The sequence below is a fragment of the Telopea speciosissima genome, chromosome 6 (assembly GCF_018873765.1).
Source record: "Telopea speciosissima isolate NSW1024214 ecotype Mountain lineage chromosome 6, Tspe_v1, whole genome shotgun sequence".
Classification (NCBI taxonomy): Eukaryota; Viridiplantae; Streptophyta; class Magnoliopsida; order Proteales; family Proteaceae; genus Telopea; species Telopea speciosissima.
Window position 1 is genome coordinate 16,086,034 of NC_057921.1, and position 19,415 is coordinate 16,105,448.

At 38.9% G+C, this 19,415-nt stretch overlaps 1 protein-coding gene across 1 annotated transcript in view; it reads right to left on the reverse strand.

Moving 5' to 3' along the window:
• Positions 1-277: 277 nt before the first annotated feature.
• LOC122665473 (histidine--tRNA ligase, cytoplasmic-like) overlaps positions 278-19,415 on the reverse strand; it is a 74,568-nt gene continuing 55,430 nt past the window's right edge. The window contains exons 6-7 of the mRNA XM_043861626.1: positions 979-1,071; positions 278-766 (exon numbers count right to left, since the gene is read on the reverse strand). Coding sequence (XP_043717561.1) covers positions 278-766; positions 979-1,071 — 582 coding nt within the window. The remainder of the gene's footprint in view (positions 767-978; positions 1,072-19,415) is intronic.

Sequence of the window (19,415 nt, forward strand, 5' to 3'; positions counted from 1 at the left end):
CAATAAACAAGAACCTAGGAACTAGAAACAATAAAAATAATATATCTGCCTGGGAATATGAAAAGACACTTAACTACCTAGATATATGAAAATAAGCTACTAGCCTACTACTAAGCCTAATCCCGTATGCCTTCCTTGTACCCACATTTTAGGCCCATTAAAGTGGTCCATTACAAAGAAAACACATAAAATCAAAGACCCAATATATACATAACCCCACCCAAGGCTTATTTCCAATAAAATAAGCCCATTATGTGACTTATCTGCATCAATTCTCCTATGCTTGAAAAAAACTCGACCTCGAGTTTTGTAGAGAAGGAAGAATCTTCATGTGATGAAAGTTCAACTTCAGCCCATAATAAAATTTCGGCAGCTCACAAACATAGGGAATGAAGTCTGCGAGACGTGGTCCTTTCTCCTCGAAAAACTTAGGTGGAAAGATAAAATCCACATGCTCCACCTCTAAATTAATGTTGGCTTCAAAGGGAATAACCACGGGATCTTTAGAAATTGTCACATCCATCGCTTCAACTATAGTAACAAACTCATCTACAACGATCTCACAGGAAAGTACATCAACCGCTGCAATGCAGTTTTCTACAATAGAATCTTGAGGCATGAACTTTTCAATGCAATCATCAGTTGGTAGTTCATCAATAGACACAATCTCTTCATTGCCTTCCATGGCGACATCTGCAGTGGATTCTTCAAGTACTTTCTCCACCCTGTCATCAGAATTTTTAAGAGATTCTGTACGCTGGATCATCTGCTTAAGTTATTGTACTATGTTGTTACACATAGCTCTAGTCTCTTGCAATTCCGAACGAAAAGTATCCATGGTTGTAGAAGAAGTTTCCTTTTCAAATTGAAATGTCGGCTGGTGGTAATCTTGTGGATGGGAGAGCTTGTTGTTGACACGTTCTAAAAGATACTTATTCTTCAACTCGTACTTCATCTCTTCCCAAGTGTGAGGCTCACGTTGTCTGACTCTGAGCTTCTCTTCATGGGATCTCCATCAAGCTTTAGCATGATCAGCCAATCGTAAATAAGCAAATATGATCTTCCATGCTTCTGTTAAACCATTCCGATAAAAATATTCTTCCAAAGAATCTATCCAATCAAGGAATAGATATGGATTTCTTTGTCCAGCAAAGTAAAAAACCATCTGAATTCATTCTCTTTACCAGTCTGAGCTCTGATACCAATTTGGTGCAGACCTAAAAGGACTACAAGGCAAGATCGAAAACTGATAGAGAATAGAGTTTTGAACTGAGCTTGGTTTGATTATGGTGGTTGTTTGCTGGTTCTAAATTTCTAATGGAAGGTAAAGAAAGCCCACGGATAGAGGGTTATGGATGGGGTTTAAAAGGCAGAAAAGGTTTGCAAATGGAAGAGGGTGCTGGGACTGACTAAAGGATAGCTTGAAGAACTGTTGTAATGGCTGATGGAGGCTTGAGGCTGAAAATGATAAATAAGAAAAGATAAATTAGACAACTAGAGTCTCACTAGTGTCCAACCATAGGAGTCCTACCTAGGCCACTTGATCAACTCACAAGCATGTTCTCAAAAGAGAAAGAAGACTAAGTCTTTGTTTGAAGAATTTTGGAATTGCTAAAGCAGCCTTCCATGATTTGAACTTATAGGGGAGGAAGGAGTTCCAAAACCCCCTTAGATACATGTGAGTAATTAATGGACTGTTGGTATTCCCAACCCACTACATCGAAAACATCCCCCCCATGCATCTAGGAACAATAAACAAGAACCTAGGAACTAGAAACAATAAAAATAATATATCTGCCTAGAAATCATAGTTCGAGAACTCGCGAGATCTCAGCGAGAGGCCGAGTTTCTCGGTTTTTTGAGAACCCGAGACGAGGCTGGAGGCGATATTCAAAAGTCCAATATCTCGCCGATATCTTGCCAATCAGATCTCCGGTCGATATCTCGGTTTGACCCAGAAAAATGCCCATCTACCACTTTATTTACCCACCTAACTTGACAGAACACGCCATGATATGGCGAGTTCTGTCCAAAAACCCCTAAAACTACTCTCTTCTTCCCAAAACTACTCTCTTTCTTCATTTTTTGGATGGATTTCAAGACTTGAACTGTGATTCAGCTGCACATTTGAAAATTCAACAACACATCTTCAAGATTCATCATAAATTTGAAGGATTTTTCAAAGGTAAACTATTTTCCCCAAATCTATTTTTTTTCAAAAAAATTGTTCAATCCTTGGAAGATTTATGTCATTTTAAGATACGTTACACAACTTTGGACGATCTATCACTTGATGGAGTCCGAATTTTTTTTCTGTTATTAATTTTTTTATTATAAAAAAAACAGGTTTTTTTGAAAAAATAAATTGAAAAAAAAAGAATGGATAGTGATTGTTTGGAAGTGATTTTCTTGTGTATTGGACAACTTTGGATGCTCTACAATCTCATGGAGTCATTTTTTTTTTCACCCATTGAAAAAATTAAATTATTTTTTAGAATTAATAAAAATATTATTAAATTTAAAAATATATATATATAATATTAAGAAAAAACCTGTTTTTGTTGGAAAATTATGCACAACATATGTACATAATGTCCAACTTTAAATGGTATCAAATACATCATTATATTATAATGTTTTATACTTTAAGGTATAAATATTTTTAACAAAAATTCTAAATTTTATTTTTAATTAAAAAATAAATACTAGGGTTAGGGGATAAATAAGAGATAGCTATTTGATTGTTTTAGTAGCCTTGACATTATGTTTAATAGTTATGAATACAATAGTCTTTAATACATTACTTTAAATCTTTAATACAATACTTTAAGTCTTTAATACATTATTTTAAGTCTTTAATAGTTACTAATACATGTTTTTTTATGTAACAGTGTAAAAAATATGACATTTCGTACACAATGGGGGATATAGTATGGCAACATGGAGTCCTAATGTCCGATGATAAAAAAAAGTCCAAGTGTAACTATTGTAGAAAGTTGCTATCTAGAGGAGCTACTAGGTTAAAGCAACATTTGTCTGGTACAGGTATGGATGTTGCCTCATGCCCATAGTTGTCATGGCGGTTAGGCAATCTAAGGCGGTGGAGAGGGCCAAAGTTCGAGACGACACCAACTAGGTGAATAAGGCGTTTAAGGCGCCCGCCTAGGCGAGCAAGGCGCCTGGACACCTTGACAACTATGTTCATGCCCCAATGTTCTGAGCCAAGTGAAACAGGCTATGGCACAACACTTGAGAGGAGGACGAGCAAAGAAAGCTGAGAGGGAAAGACAATAAATAAAGTTTGATGAGGCAGTGTTAGAGAGGCCTGGTGAAAAGATCCGTGAAGATGATACAGAATATAGGCCTATACCTACTGAGTTCGAATCAAAGGCTGAATGGAGAATTTACCAGCAGACTTTGGCAGAGAGTAGATAAAGTTTGCATTATGAGAATGTGAGAAGATATGAGCAGGCAAGAGGAGCTGGTGGATCTGGCTCAGCTGCACCAGTGCAAGAAGTTGAGAGGAGGAGAAGCACTGACACAAGACAAATCCCACAGCCCCCAACCCGACCACGAGCACATTCCTCAGATCCCATTTTTGAGCAGGATCCATCTATTTTTAGGCAACAAGATGCCTACCAGCCAACCATCCCGCAAGTATTTGGTTGTAAACAAGAGGAAGCACGAAAAGCCTTAAGCAAGTTCATGTTATACAATGGCATTTCAGCTAATGTATCACAAGGAACATACTATCATGCCTTCCTTGACGATGCATGGAGGGTTGGCCTAGGATGGAAGGGGCCTTCATCACACGAATTATATAATGTATATTTGCCTAAGGAGGTAGATGCATGGTCTGAAAACTCGGGTCTCAAAGTCAACTCGGCCCACGAAAAAACCGAGTTGGGCTGAGATCTCGCCGAGTTTTTGCAATATTTTTTTTTTTGACTCGGAGGCCCATCTCGGTGGGTTTTAGGGCTCTGTTGGGTCTGAAAATTGGTACACAGCCTATTTTAGGCCATTTAAACACAATGGCATTATTAGATTTTGCAAAAACAAAGTCCAAATATGACTTTTACATCGGACCCTTAGTTGCTAGGTGGCGACATATTAAAATAGCATAATAGATACATTAATGACATAATTTATGTACGTAGAACTCAAACAAAACATTCAATTAATAGGAAACAAGTTAATAAGCATTACAAATGTTTAAGTTACAAGTTACAACTTCATCACATAAAATGAGATTGAATGGCATATTCATTCCCTATTTGTACCACATAGTCTTCCCATGACATATTGTTGCTAAACTGTTGTGTATAGTCCTCCACAACATTCATATGAGAGTTCTCATCCACATATGCCAACATCCCTAACCTAGGGTATAGCTGTTCCACAGTGGAGTTAGACCGTTGCCATGAAGGATGAGATGCACCGCTTATGCTACTGTCATATTGAGGAATGCCTGGGACTTGGAATGTGGACGGATCAATGGACCCAATGCCAGACTCACTACTTTGATAGTCATACGCATGTGTTGGCTGCCCAAACTGACCATAGGAACTATATTCAGAACCGGTGCTCTGCTGGCCATAATCATACTCATAATGAGGTTGATATGATTGCCACGGCTGATGTTGACTACCAGTATCCATACTCATGCTTCCAAAACTTGCTACCATGGTGTTCATACTCGTGTCATCATACTGAGGTTGGTTCTGTTTGCGATCCGTCCTTCTCTTGTAAGTTTTAATGTGGCCACCATGGTCTTGATCTTGTGTGGCATGTGTAAACTGAGACTTACCTGTGAAACACACAGGGTCCTGCTATGTTCCCACTTCTTACTGGTATTAGTCGCGCATCCCCTCATGACGATCATCATAATAACCACCAGCAGGCATGCCACCACCAGTACCACCACCACCACTACCACTACCAGCAGGAGGGTCATCACCACCAACAAGGTCATCACCATCACCATCACCATCACCATCACCATCATCATCATCAGGAGGAGTTCCTGTTGCAGCCTCAAATGGTCTCGGTGACTGAGAATGTGCACGCCCCTCTTGCGACATATAGTCCTCAACATCTGTGCCGGTTACGGACGCAATAGTGGAATCAGGCCTACCTCCAGGCTCATCCATCTCTGGTGCACCACGATCCCTCACCCACTGGAATAGGGGATCCTCATCCTCATCAGAGTTCTCCAGGAATATGTTGGCTAGCTCGATGGGCTCTTTGTCATTCTTCTCAAATTCTTCATGTATGTGCCTCATCCTTAGTCTCATATTATAATGTACATACACCAGTTGCTCTAGTCATTGACTACCCAATCTGTTCCGCCTCTTTGAGTGTATCAAGGCGAATGTACTCCAGTTGCGCTCACAGCCAGAGGATGAACAGGTTTGTGACAGCACTTTGATTGCTACCTTCCTCAGGTTGGGTGAACTTGTACCATACAACACCCACCAGTCAGCTGTATTATAAACAAAGAATATTAAGAATATGTAAATTGTAAAGGGATAAAATTATAAGTCATATATGTAAAATCACGTCACATTGCCACCTACCAGGGTCTGACTTTTGTCTACCCTCCACTGCAGATTTTCGATCGAAACTTGCTGAGGCCTCTCTGAAGGCCTTGATCTATTTACATTTGAAATTTGAAACAGTGTTAGAGGCATCAGTATTTGCTATTTAGTAATTACATTCCTTTACAGGCTAGTAAAATACCAAAGTCCCATAGTCTCACCTCATCATTTCAGTCAGATTGTGTCTTGGGATTGACCTCCAACTTCTCAATAACAGCTTCAACTGCCAGTAACAAATCCATGTCCAGCCCAAGATCATGCGAGTACTGGTACTTAGGATTCAAATAATATACTAGTAAAGGGGAAACCACAAATATAAGTTGTTCGTGACTTAATACTTTAGAGGTTTGAATATGTAAATGTAAAAACTCACATAAAGTGTATAGATGTTGAAGTGTTGAACTCACCAGCTTTATGCAAGGGATGACTCAAGTGCTTCTCCCATCGCTCATCAATGATGTTAATGTATGAGCGAGCACTTCGGGGTATTGCAGCTCGGACCATTTCCTTAAGCTTTTGCAGGGCAGCATATATGTGGGGCAAAGTAGGCTTCTTCTCAGTGTCAACCATCATTAGTACCGCCACCACTGGTTCTAATATGGCAACAACTTTATATAAGTCATTCCAAAATCCGTTACTTGCAATGGTCTCTTGTGTTGCCTTCCCTTCTTATGTCCTAGAGCCTGGCCAAGTAAACCATTGGTCACTTGCAAACATTGACCTCAGACCTACCACCTTTGACTGGATGCTCTTCAATGCAATGTAATTGGTGGCAAATCTAGTGACACCTGGCCTCACTAAATCCCCCTTGCATTTCTCCCTCATCAAGGCTAAAGCATAACCATGATTATACACAAAAGTGGTCACTTGCCTTGCCCTATTGACCACACTAGCCACCAAAGCTTTTTTCCCCATGTCCTTCAGCATTAGATCAATAGAATGGGCTGCACATGGAGTCCAAAAGAGGCGGATCCTCTTACTCTTCTTGTTCATCAGTTTCTCTCCAGCTTTCTTAAAATTAGAACCGTTATCCGTCACAATTTGGATAACGTTCTTTGCTCCTATATCTTCCTCTGAGTAACAGCTTGAACTGCCTCTAACAATTCTATGTCTAGCCCAAGATCATGGGAGTAGTGATACTTTGGATTCAAATAGTATGCTGGTAAAGTAAACACCACAAATATGATTTGTTAGTGACTTAATCGCTTTAATGCCTTTAGGGTTTTGAAAATGTAAAAAAGTTATAACATTTAAAGTATAAAGTATGTTGAACTCACCAGCCTTATGCAATGGATGACTCAAGTGCTTCTCCCACCGCTCATCAATGATGTTAGTGTAGGACTTTACACTTCGAGGTATAGCAGCTCTAACCATTTCCTTCATTTTTTGGATGGCAGCATAAATGTGGCCCAAAGTAGGCTTCTTCTCTGTATCAACCATCCTCAGTACTGCTACCACTGGCTCTAATATGCCAACCACTTTCCCCAAGTCCTTTCAAAATCCATCATTTGCAATGGTCTGTTGTGCTACCTTTGCTTCTTCTGACTTAGAACCTTGCCAACCAAACCATTCATGACTTGCAAACATACACCTTAGACCTATCGCCTTACTCTGAAAGCTCTTCAATGCAATGTAATTGATGGCAAATCGAGTGACACCAGGCCTCACTAAATCTCCATTGCATTTCTCCCTCATCAAGGCTAAAGCATAAGAATGGTTGTACACAAAAGTTGTCACTTGTCTTGCCCTATTTACCACACCCGCCACCAAAGTTTTTTTCCCCATGTCCTTCAGCATTAAATCAATAGAATGGGCTGCACATGGGGTCCAAAAGAGCTGGATCCTCTTACTCTTCTTATTCATCAACTTCTCTCCAGCCTTTTTATAGTTGGAACCGTTATCCGTCACAATTTGGATAACGTTCCTTAGTCCTACCTCCTCCACCACTTGCTTCAACTCCTTATACAAGAATGATGCATCCTTTATATGCTTTGATGCATCGATAGACTTCAAGAATATAGCCTTTCCATTGCAACTCACCATGAAATTTATGATGGACAGCCTAGTAGGTCCAGTCATGGTTCAAAATCTCGCGATATTTCGCCGAAATATCACTTAATTTTGTATATCTCGAGCTTACCGAGATGCGAAATCAGGTCAAAATGAAAAAATACCATATTTCGTCGATATCTCGTGAGATATCGACGAAATATGGCATTTTGGCTTAAAGTGTCACGTGAAGGGGGGCTTTAATACAATATTTCGCAGATTTCGGTCCATATTTCGACCGAGAGCTGCATTTGCTAAGGAATTTCAGTCTTTTGCCTATTCTTCCACTCTTCCAAGCTCTCATCCAACACTATAGCCATTGTTCAAGCACATTGTTGTCGGATTTTCGCCGGTAAACTCATCGGAGGGTCATCTAAGCTCATCATCCAAGCTTTTTTCCACTATTTAAGGTAAATTCTATTCCTCTAAAACTATTTTTTTGAAAAGACTATGTACAAATTTTGTTGGATGGTGATGATATTAATATATGTTAGACACCGGAGGCCGATCTATAGCCTCATAGTGTGGAAATTTTTTTTCCATATGTATTTTTTTTTTTTAATTTTCTGGTTTTAAAAATTCATTTTCCTACAATTAAAATAGGAAATAATTAGGGGTAATATGACTTAGATGGTAATGAATTAAATATATGTTAGACACCAATGGCCGATCTACGGCTTCACGGTGTCGGATTTATTTTTCTGCTCTTAAATAATTATTTTAATTTTCGCACATACCACTCCAGTAGCATCGGATTATGGTGTATCACAACCTTACGGTGGATATAGATATGGATCATCATCATATGGGCAGTTTAGTGGGGTAGGGGACTATGACTACCAGTCCCAGTCCCAGGGACATACTGGATCATCTTTTGTAGATAACATCTTTGCATACCCTAACGGACCTAACTACCAACCTCACCAGCCATACATGCAGCCAATGCCATCGCCTCTTGCGCCGGCGCCAACATCATATCACAGTGGATCATCTTCTTCACGGACTGGATCGATTGGTAACCCTAGTTTATATCCTAGGATAGGTTACCTACACTATGTTGATGATTCCATTTACGAGACACTTGTGGAGGACTACACTCGTTTCTTCTCCGATTCTATACCGTGGTCCACATATATCCTTCAAACAGAGAGCAATGGACGTCGACTCCAGCGAGGCATGAGTGGGATTGATCCAGGGAGGCACAGCAACTACTATTAGCAGTTTAGCACTTGTAATGTGTAACTTAAGTTGTGATTTCATTGATTTATGAACTTGTGAGTTGTGACTTGCGAGTTGCGAGTCTTGTGACTTACTAACTTTGACACTTAGTGTATTGCCTTTAAGGCTTTAAGCGAGTTATTGAATATTATGGAGTTTATGAGAATCATGGCACTCATCAATGTGTATTGGCTTTAACTTGATATGTGATGAAGTTAAATACTATTATTAAATATTAACTGCCTAATCTATGTGTATTTAACTATTTATACATTAGGGTCGGCGACCGTATGTCAATCAAGGGTGCAAGCCCAAAACACCAATTTGAATTCACATTTTTACAATTTTATGGTTTAAATGTGTTTATTAAGCTTAAATAAGGCTGTCCATGAAGTTTCAGGCCTAGATATGGCCAAATACCCTCCGAGATGGACCCCCGAAATATTGCAGAAAAAATGCAATATTTCGGTCATATTTCGCGATATCTCGGATATTTCGGATATCTCGGTAGGCCCGAGATACCGATATATCACGAGATATAGTACTATGGGTCCAGTCCAACCATCAGCCATAAGAGTAACCCCATATGTCTCCCACATTGGCTTCAAACCATCAATGTATTCTTTTAGCTCTTCTACCTCCTGAGGCAAATATACATTGTATAATTCAAATGGTGAAGGTCCCTTCCATCCTGCACCAGCCCTCCCTGCAGCATCAAGGAATACATTATAGTATGTTCCTTGTGCTACATTGGCTGGAATGCCATGGTAAAGCATGAACTTGCTGAAGGCTTTTCGTGCTTTCTCTTGTTTACCACCAAATACTTGTGGGATGGTTGGCTGGTAGGCATCTTGTTGCCTAAAAGTGGTGGGATCCTGCTCAAAAATGGGTTCTGGACCTTGTACTCGTGGTCGGGTTTGGGGTCGTGGTATATTTCTTGTCCCAGTGCTTCTCCTCCTCTCATCTTCTTTTGAGTGCAGTGAGCAGATCCACACTCCTCTTGCTTGCTCATATGCTCTTATATTATCAAAATAAAAACTTTGTCTACTCTCACCAAAGTCTGCTGGTAAATTCTCCATTCAGCCTTTGATTGAAACTCACCAGGTGGAGGCCCAATGTCAGTATCATCTCTGCCACGGACCTCTGCACCAGCCCTCTCTAGTATTGCCTCATTAAACTCTTGTTGCATTCTTTCTCTCTCAGATTTTTTTAATCTTCCTCCTTTCAAATGTTGTGTCATTGCCACTTTCACTGGATAGGAACATTTGGGCATGATGAAACATCCTTGCTGTACTGCAGAAAGTGTTGCTTTAACACTGGTGGCTCCTCCGGATAGCAACTTCCCACAATAATTGCATTTGGACTTCTTTTTGTCTGCGGACATGGGAACTCCATGTTGCCATGCTATATCAGACATTGTATACAAAATGTCTTATGTTTTACACTGTTACATAAAAAAGCATGTATTAATAACCATGGATCACTTAAAGTAAGGTATTCAAGACTTAAAGTATGCTATTCATAACTCTTAAACGTAATGTCAAGCTACTAGAACTATGAAATAACTATCTCTTATTTATCCCCTAACCCTAGTATTTATTTGTTAATTAAAAATCATATTTTGAATTTTTTTTAAAACTATTTATACCTTAAAGTATAAGAAAAATATAATGTAATGATGAATTTGAATATTATGTACATATGTTGTACATAATTTTCCATAAGCAATAAGTATTTTTCCTTAATATTATATATATTTTTTTAATTTTTATAATATATTTATTAAATCTGAAAAATAAAATAATTTTTTTAATGGGTGAATAAAAAATTAATCCATGGGGCTGTAGAGCATCCCAAGTAGTTTAACATATATCAAAATCATTTTCAAACAATCACTATTCATCCTATTTTTTTCATTTTCTTTTTTCAAATAAATCATTTATTTTTCCAGAAATTATAATAAATAATTTATTAACTGAAAAAAAAATCCGACTCCATGAAGTGATAGATCGGGCAAAGATGTTCAACATATATTAAAACCACATGAATCTAACAAGGATTACAAAAAAATTTTTTGGAAAAAATAGATTTGGGGAAGAAATAGAAAACACCTTTGAAATCTTGCAAATAGGTGATGATGCTCCAAATTGGCACTTGAATCTTCACTTTGGCACTTCAATCTAACTCCAAACAGTGCATTCCATCCAACAATCGAAAGAAAGAAGAAGAAATTTGAAGGAGAGGTGTTTTTCCCCTTCGTTTAGAGCCTAAGAACTTCTGTTCCTACTCTCTCTTATGTTGGAAATTGGGTTTTGGGTGAAAATTGGGCTGAATACAAGTAAATAGCACCTTTGGGCCCAACCGAGATATCGCCGAGATATTGTTTTTTTTGTACTAAAAATATCTTGATTTTCACCTTCGAGATATCACCGAGATCTCGGTCGAGAAAGTGCACTTTTAAGAACCGACTAGCAACTCGACTCGGTTTTTCCCAAAACTGAGAAACTCGGCGAGATCTCGGCGAGATCTCGCGAGTTCTTGAACCTTGTTTAAGAAGACAGTCTTCCCATTACAACTCACCATGAAATTTATAATGGACTATCTAGTAGGTCCAGTCCAACCATCAGCCATAAGAGTAACCCCATATGTGTCCCACAATGGCTTCAGACCCTCTACCTCTTTAGGCAAATATGCATTATACAACTCATATGGTGTAGGCCCCTTCCATTCTGGGCCAGCCCTCCCTGCAGCATCAAGGAATGCATTATAATAGGTTCCTGGAGCTACATTAGCTGGAATGCCATTGTATAGCATGAACTTGCTGATAGCTTTTCGTGCATCCTCTTGTTTGCCACCAAACACTTGTGGGATGGTTGGCTGGAAGGCATCTTGTTGCCTAAAGGTAGATGGATCCTGCTCAAAAATGGTCTCTGGGGAACGTGCTCGTGGTCGGGCTTGGGGCCGTGGGATATCTCTTGTGCCAGTGCTTCTCCTCCTCTCATCTTCTTTGCAGTGCGGTGAGCCAGATCCACCACTCCTCTTGCTTGCTCATATGCTCGATATTGTCAAAATGAAAACTTTGCCTACTCGCTACCAAAGTCTGCTGGTAAATCCTCCATTCAGCCTCTGATTGGAACTCACCAGGTGTAGGCCTATATTCAGTATCATCTCCTACTCCCCCAAGGATGTCTACACCAGGCCTCTCTAGCACTGCCTCATCGAAAGCTATTTGTTGTCTCTCCCTCTCAACTTTCTTTGTCCGTACTCCTCTTAAATTTTGTGTCATTGCCAGTTTTACTTGGCTCGGAACATTTTGGCATTTGGCAACATTCTTGCTCAGACCAGACAAATGTTCCTTTAACCTAGTTGCTCCTCCAGAATTTAGAATCTTCCCACCGTAGTTACACTTTGACTTTTTTTTGTCCTCAGACATTGGGACTCCATGTAACCATGCTATATCCCCCATTGTGTAACCCTTATCTGATTTTTTACCTTGTTACATAAAAAAACATGTATTAGTAACTATTATAGACTTAAAGTAAGCTAATAAACACTTAAAGTATTGTATTTATAACTATTACACATAATATGAAGCTGCTAGAATAATCAAATACCTATCTCTTATTTATTCCCTAACCCTAGTATTTATTTATTAATTAAAAATAATATTTACAATTTTTATTAAAAATAATTATACCTTCAAATATAAAATATTATAACATAATGATGTATTTTACATCATTTGAAGTTGGACATTATGTACAACTGTTGTGCATAATTTTCCAACAAAAACAGGTATTTTTCCTTAATTTTATATATTTTTTAACTATTTAAATAATATAATTATTAAATCTGAAAAATAAAATATTTTTTTTAATGGGTGAAAAAAAAAATGACTCCATGAGGCTGTATAGCATGCAAACTAGTCTAACATACATCAAGATCACATCCAAACAATAAGTATTTATCCTATTTTTTTTAATTTCTTTTTTGAAAAAAATCATTTTTTTTTTCCAGAAATTATATTAAATAATTTAATAACCCAAAAAAAATTCGGCCTCCATCAAGTGATAGATCGGCCTAACTTATATAACATAACTCAAAATCACACCCATCTACCAAGATTTCATCAATTTTTTTTCAAAAAAAATAGGTTTACCTTCCAAAAAACCTTCACAAACTTTAGCAATCCTCCAAAATTGAGCTGCAATCTTCACTTTGCCCCCAAATTCAGCTTCCAAATGTTTCAATCCAACCAAAAAATGAACATGGGAAGAGAAGATTGAGAGAAGAAGAGAGAAGAAGAGAGTTGGAGAGCTCTCTGTCGACAGAATAGGCAAAAACAGACTTGTTTTAAGACTTAAAACAAGTCATTTGGGTCAAATCATGGTGCCCATACCCGAGATCCACTTTTCGACCCGAGATCTCGCCGAGATTTTGCATTTTTCCTCTTGTTTTTGACTGGTTTTTGAAGCTTTTTCGAGACGAGATCTCGGCACCGAGATATCGCCGAGATCTTGCACTTTTATGTTTCCCCTTCCATCTCGACTCGGATTTCTAAAAAACCGAGAATCTCGGCGAGATCTCGCGAGATTTCGGACTATGGTTAGATGAGCTAAAAGAGTACATTGAGGGTCTGAAGCCAAGGTGGGAGACGTATGGGGTTACCCTTATGGCTGATGGTTGGACTGGACCTACTCGACAGTCCATTATCAATTTCATGGTGAGTTGCAATGGGAAGACAGTATTCTTGAAGTCTGTCGATGCATCGAAGCATGTAAAGGATTCATCATACTTGTATAATGAACTGCAGAAAATGGTGGAAGATATAGGACCAAAGAACGTTATCCAATCTGTGATAGATAACTATTCTAACTTTAAAAAGGCTAGAGAGAAGTTGATGAGCAAGAAGAGTAAGAGGATCCGCCTCTTTTGGACTCCATGTGCAGCACATTTCATTGATTTAATGTTGAAGGACATGGGGAAAAAAACTTTGGTGACAGGTGTGGTCAATAAGACAAGACAAGTGACCAATTTTGTATATAACCATGGTTATGCTTTAGCCATGTTGAGGGAAAAATGTAATGGGGATTTAGTGAAGTCTGGTGTCACTCGATTTGCCACCAATTACATTGCATTGAAGAGCTTTCAGACGAAGGTGATAGGTCTGAGGTCTATGTTTGCAAATAAACAGTGGTTTGATTGGCAAGGGTCTAATTCAAAAGAAGGGAATGCAACACAACAAACCATTGCAAGTGACCAATTCTAGAAGGACTTGCATAAAGTTGTTGCCATATTAGAGCCAGTGGTGGCAGTACTAAGGATGGTTGATACGGAGAAGAAGCCTGCCTTGCCCCACATTTATGCTGTCCTTCAGAAGATGAAGAAAATGGTCAGAGCTGCGATACCCCGGAGTGCAAGGTCATACACTCAAATCATTGATGAGCGGTGGGAGAAGCACTTGAGTCATCCATTGCATAAAGCTAGTGAGTTCAACTTTTCAATATACTTTACACTTTATATGAGTTTTTATATTTACATATTCAAAACTCAAAAGCATTAAATCACTAACAAGTCATATTTATGGTTTCCACTTTACTAGAATACTATTTGAATTCAAAGTATCAATACTCGCATGATCTTGGGCTAGACACAGATTTGTTAGTGGCAGTTCAAAATGTTATTGAGAAGTTGGAGCCCAATGCATCGACACAGGCTGACTGTAATGATGAGGTGAGAGTACGGGACTTTGGTAGTACGTAAAGAAATGTAATTACTAAAAAGTAAATACTAATGCCTCTAACAATATTTAAAATTTAAAATGAAAATAGATCAAATACTTTAGAGAGGCGTCGGGAAGTTTTAGTTGAAAATCTGCAGTGGAGGATAGACAAAAGTCATGCCCTGGTAGGTGGCATGGCATTACATTTATGAATTATAATTTTATCCCTTTAGAATGTACATATTCTTAATATTCTATATTTGTAATGCAGCCGACTGGTGGATGCTTTATGGTATAAGTTCACCCAACCTAAGGAAGATAGCAGTAAGAGTGCTCTCACAAACTTGTTCATCCTTCGGATGCGAGTGCAACTGGAGTACATTCGCATTGATACATTCAAAGAGGTGGAACAGATTGGGTAACCAAAGACTAGAGCAGCTGGTGTATGTGTATTACAATATGAGACTAAGGATGAGGTTCATATGTGAAAGAATTGACACCAATAACAAAGAACCCATCGAACTAACCAACATTTTTCAGGAGGACTCTGATGATGATGAGGATCCCCTATTCCAGTGCGTGAGGGATCGTGGTACACCAGATATGGATCAACCTGGAAGTAGGCCCGACCCCACCATTGCGTCCGTAACTGGTACAAATGTTGAGGACTATATGTCACAAGAGGGGCGTGCACATTCAGAGTCACCGAGACCTTTTGAAGCTACAACAAGAAGTGTTAATGATGATGATGATGATGATGATGATATTGATGGTGATGGTTGTGATGGTGATGACCCTGTTGGTGGTGGTGGCATGCGGAGTGGTGGTTATTTTGATGATCGTCATGAGAGGATGCGCGAGCAATACCAGTATGAGGTGGGAACGCAAGCGGACCCTGTGCGTTACACGAGTGAGTCTCAGTTTATGTATGCCACACAGGATCGAGACCATGGTGCCCACACTACAACATACAAGAGAAAGAAGGGTCGCAAACACCACCAGCCTCAGGATGATGACATGAGTATGAACACCATGCTTGCCAGTTTCGGAAGCATGAGTATAGATACTACTAGTGAGCATCAGTCGTGGCATTCATCTCAGCCTCATCATGACTATGATTATGGCCAGGAGAGCACCGGTTCTGAATGTAGTGGCTATGGTCAGTTTGGGCAGTCAGCAGTTGAGTTTGATAATCAAAGCACTGGGTCAGGTTTTGGACCCATATTCCCAGTCCCAAACCAGCAATATCCATATATGCCTCAATATGAGAGCAGCAGTAGATCTCACACCTCATGGCAACCGTCTCACGCCTCATGGCAACAGCTATACTCTAGGATAAAGAACTTGACATATGATGATGACAACTCTTATATGCTTGTTGTAGAGCACTTGCAACAGTGCAGCAACACTATGTCATGGGAAGACTATGTGGCACTAGTGGGGACTGAATACTTGATTCAAAGTCATTTAATGTGATGATAGTTGTAACCATGGTTCAAAATCTCGCGAAATATCGGCGATATATCGTGATATTTCGTGGATTTTGAGGTTACCGAGACGAAATGGTAGGTCGAAATGAAAAAAGACAAGATTTCGGTCGAAATCTCGTGAGATATCGACGATATTTCGTGACTTACGAAATATTGCCGAAATACACTGTTTTGGCTAAAAAAGTCACGCGAGCCCATGGATATATTCCAAAATTCGCAAGTCTCAGTTGATATATTGACCAAGACTTGCTGAAACTCATTCCAAAGCTCATTTTAAGCCTTTCTTCCTCATTTTTTGCTCTTCTTCAACCCTTCCAAGCATCATCCAAGCATTGTTCAAGCTCCTTGTCGCCGGGAACACGTCGGAGGCTCATCTAAGCTCATCCTCCAAGCCTTTTTTCACTATTTAAGGTAAATCCTATATCTCTAAAACCAATTTTTTTGAAAATACTATGTACAAATGTTGTTGGATGGTGATGATATTAATATATGATTTAAAAATTGATTTTCCTACAACTAAAATAGGAAATAATTAGGGGTAATAAGACTTAGATGGGAATGAATTAAATATATGTTAGACACCAATGGCCGATCTACGGCTTCATGGTGTCGAATTTATTTTTCTGCCCATAAATAATTATTCTAATTTTTGAAAATTAAGAAAAATATATAAAAAATGAAAAAAATAAGAAATAAATAAGGAAAAATATGAGTTTTAAGTTTGAAAAATAATGAAAAAATATGAAAGTAATTTCTACATGTTTTGAAATGCATTACATATATATTATGTTTACTAATTTTCTGTTTTGTTGTGTTAGGTCAATATTTATATTAACATTATATATAAAAAATTGTTTTTAATTATGTGAAAAATAAGGGTTAGGGGAAAAATATTAAATAACTATACAAGTGTATTAGTAATCTAAAAGTGTCAATTAAAGTGCATCTACATTAAGTTTTTTAATTATTTGTGTTACTTACATTGCAGTAAACAAGTATTATTATGGCGGATCGTGATAGACAACGTGCGAAGGGCAAGCAAAAGGTGGGGGAAAGTAGTCAACAGAGGGGGCAGAGGGAGCAAAGAGAACAGAGGGAACAAGAGAGACCAGCCAGCCAGCATAGGGGTGACATTGCATGGTTACATGGCACTCCCATTGATGGGGATAAGAGAAAATCCCAATGTAACTATTGTCACATGCAGTTTTTGGGAGGTGGGTCCGGTAGACTTAAACAACATCTGACTGGAGGATCTAAATATGTTGTAGGTTATCATATGGTGCCTACTCAAGTAGCTAAAGAAATTGGTAACAATTTGAGGGGAAAGAAGAAGAGGAAGGCTGACAAGCAAAGGATAAGAGAACAACTTGAGGATACAGTGAGTAGTTCAATGGGAGGAGGAAGCCGATACCATGATGATGATGACTCCTCTGATGATGATGATGATGACATTGCAGTACCTGATGACATACAAACAGTAGAGGAGGCTAGAGATTTTAGGCGGACTGTTTCAAGGAGTAGAGTAAGTTTTCAAGATGATCAGCAGAGATAGAGAGTAGGGGGTAGTGGAGGAGCTGGCAGTTCTGGAGGTTCTAGATCTTTCAATCCTTTTAGAAGATCACAAAATGTGAGGGCAGCCCCAACACCTCTACCAGTACCAATACCACCATCAACATCAAATCCTAAATTGCATAAGAAGAAAGGAAGCAGTCAACCAAGAATCAAAGGAGCATGGAAGGGGATGAAGGGATTGGTTAAAGAATCAATAGCTAAGTGGATGCTATACCATACCATCCCAGCAAATACTGCACAAGGCCCCCATTATGATACCATGATAGATACCATTGCAGAGGCTGGCCCAGGATTCAAGGGCCCCACCCCATATGAGGTAATGAATGTTTATCTACCTCAACAAAAGTCTGAGATTGATGAGTACATTAGGGAGATGAGGAGTATGTGGGAGACATATGGGGTGACTATAATAGCAGATGGATGGACTGGGCCTACAAGAAAGTCCATCATCAATTTCATGGTTTATTGTGATGGGAGGACAGTGTTCCTCAAATCTGTGGATGCATCCAAAGAGATAAAGGATGCGAAATACATTTACAGATTGTTAAAGGAAGTAGTGGAAAAAGATGTGGGCATTGAGAATGTTGTCCAGATTGTAACGGACAATGGAAGCAACTTCAAGCTAGCCGATGAGAAGATGATGAACAACAGTAAGTACTGGCTCTACTGGACTCCTTGTGTAGCCACATTGACTTAATGCTAAAAGACATGGGAAAGTTAAAGTTGGTGAAGATTGTGGTTGAAAGTGCAAGACAAGTCACCAACTTTGTATACAACCACTCCTATGCACTCAATCTACTGAGGGAAAAATGTGGAGGTGACTTGGTTAGGCCTGGCATCACAAGATTTGCCACCAACTACATTGCCCTAAAAAGCATTGAGACAAAGAAGGCCGGGCTGAGAAGTATGTTTGCTTCTGAGGAGTGGTTTAGGTGGAAGGGTTCCAAGACTGCAACTAGGAGGGAAGCACAAGCAACCATGTCATCTGAGGACTTCTGGTCAAAACTAAGCAAAGTGGTGAAAGTTTTGGTGCCAGTAGTTAAAGTTCTACATATTCCTGACTCCGCTCTCAAGGGCCCAACCATGCCAGTCCTATATGCTGCAATGGACTTGATGAAAGATAGTGTCTACAGTGTGGCTCCTCGCAGTAGCAAACGCTTCTTGGATATCATCAATGCTCGCTGGGAGAATCAACTTATGCATTCACTGCATAAGGCTGGTGAGTAAATTTGTTTTATGTAACTAATTCATAGCATTATTATTTACTAATTACCTATGCATTTGACAATATCTCTATTCTATATGTCAAATTTCAACATACTACTTGAACCCTAAGTATCAATATAACAATAGGCTTAGATTGGAAACTCAACTTATTGATGCTGTGAAACAAGTAGTGAAGATGTTGGAGCCAAATGGTGCACTACAAGCAATTTGCAACAATGAGGTGAGTCTTACAATTCATTTGGAAACTCAACTTATTGATGCTTTCAAACAAGTAGTGAAGAAGTACTTACTAATTTCACATGGGTGTAGATAAAGATATTTAGGGATGCATTGGAAAGTTTTGAAACTGATGCTGCGATACAAGGCAGAGCACGCGGTGATGCTGATAATTCTTTTAAGTTTTAAATTACATATGTATTGAAAGTTGAAAGTTGAAACAACATTTGACACGTCTTTTTTGTTGTAAACTTGTAATGCAGCTGAATGGTGGGTGTTGTATGGGGAATCGGCTGAGAACTTAAGAAGAATAGCAATCAAAGT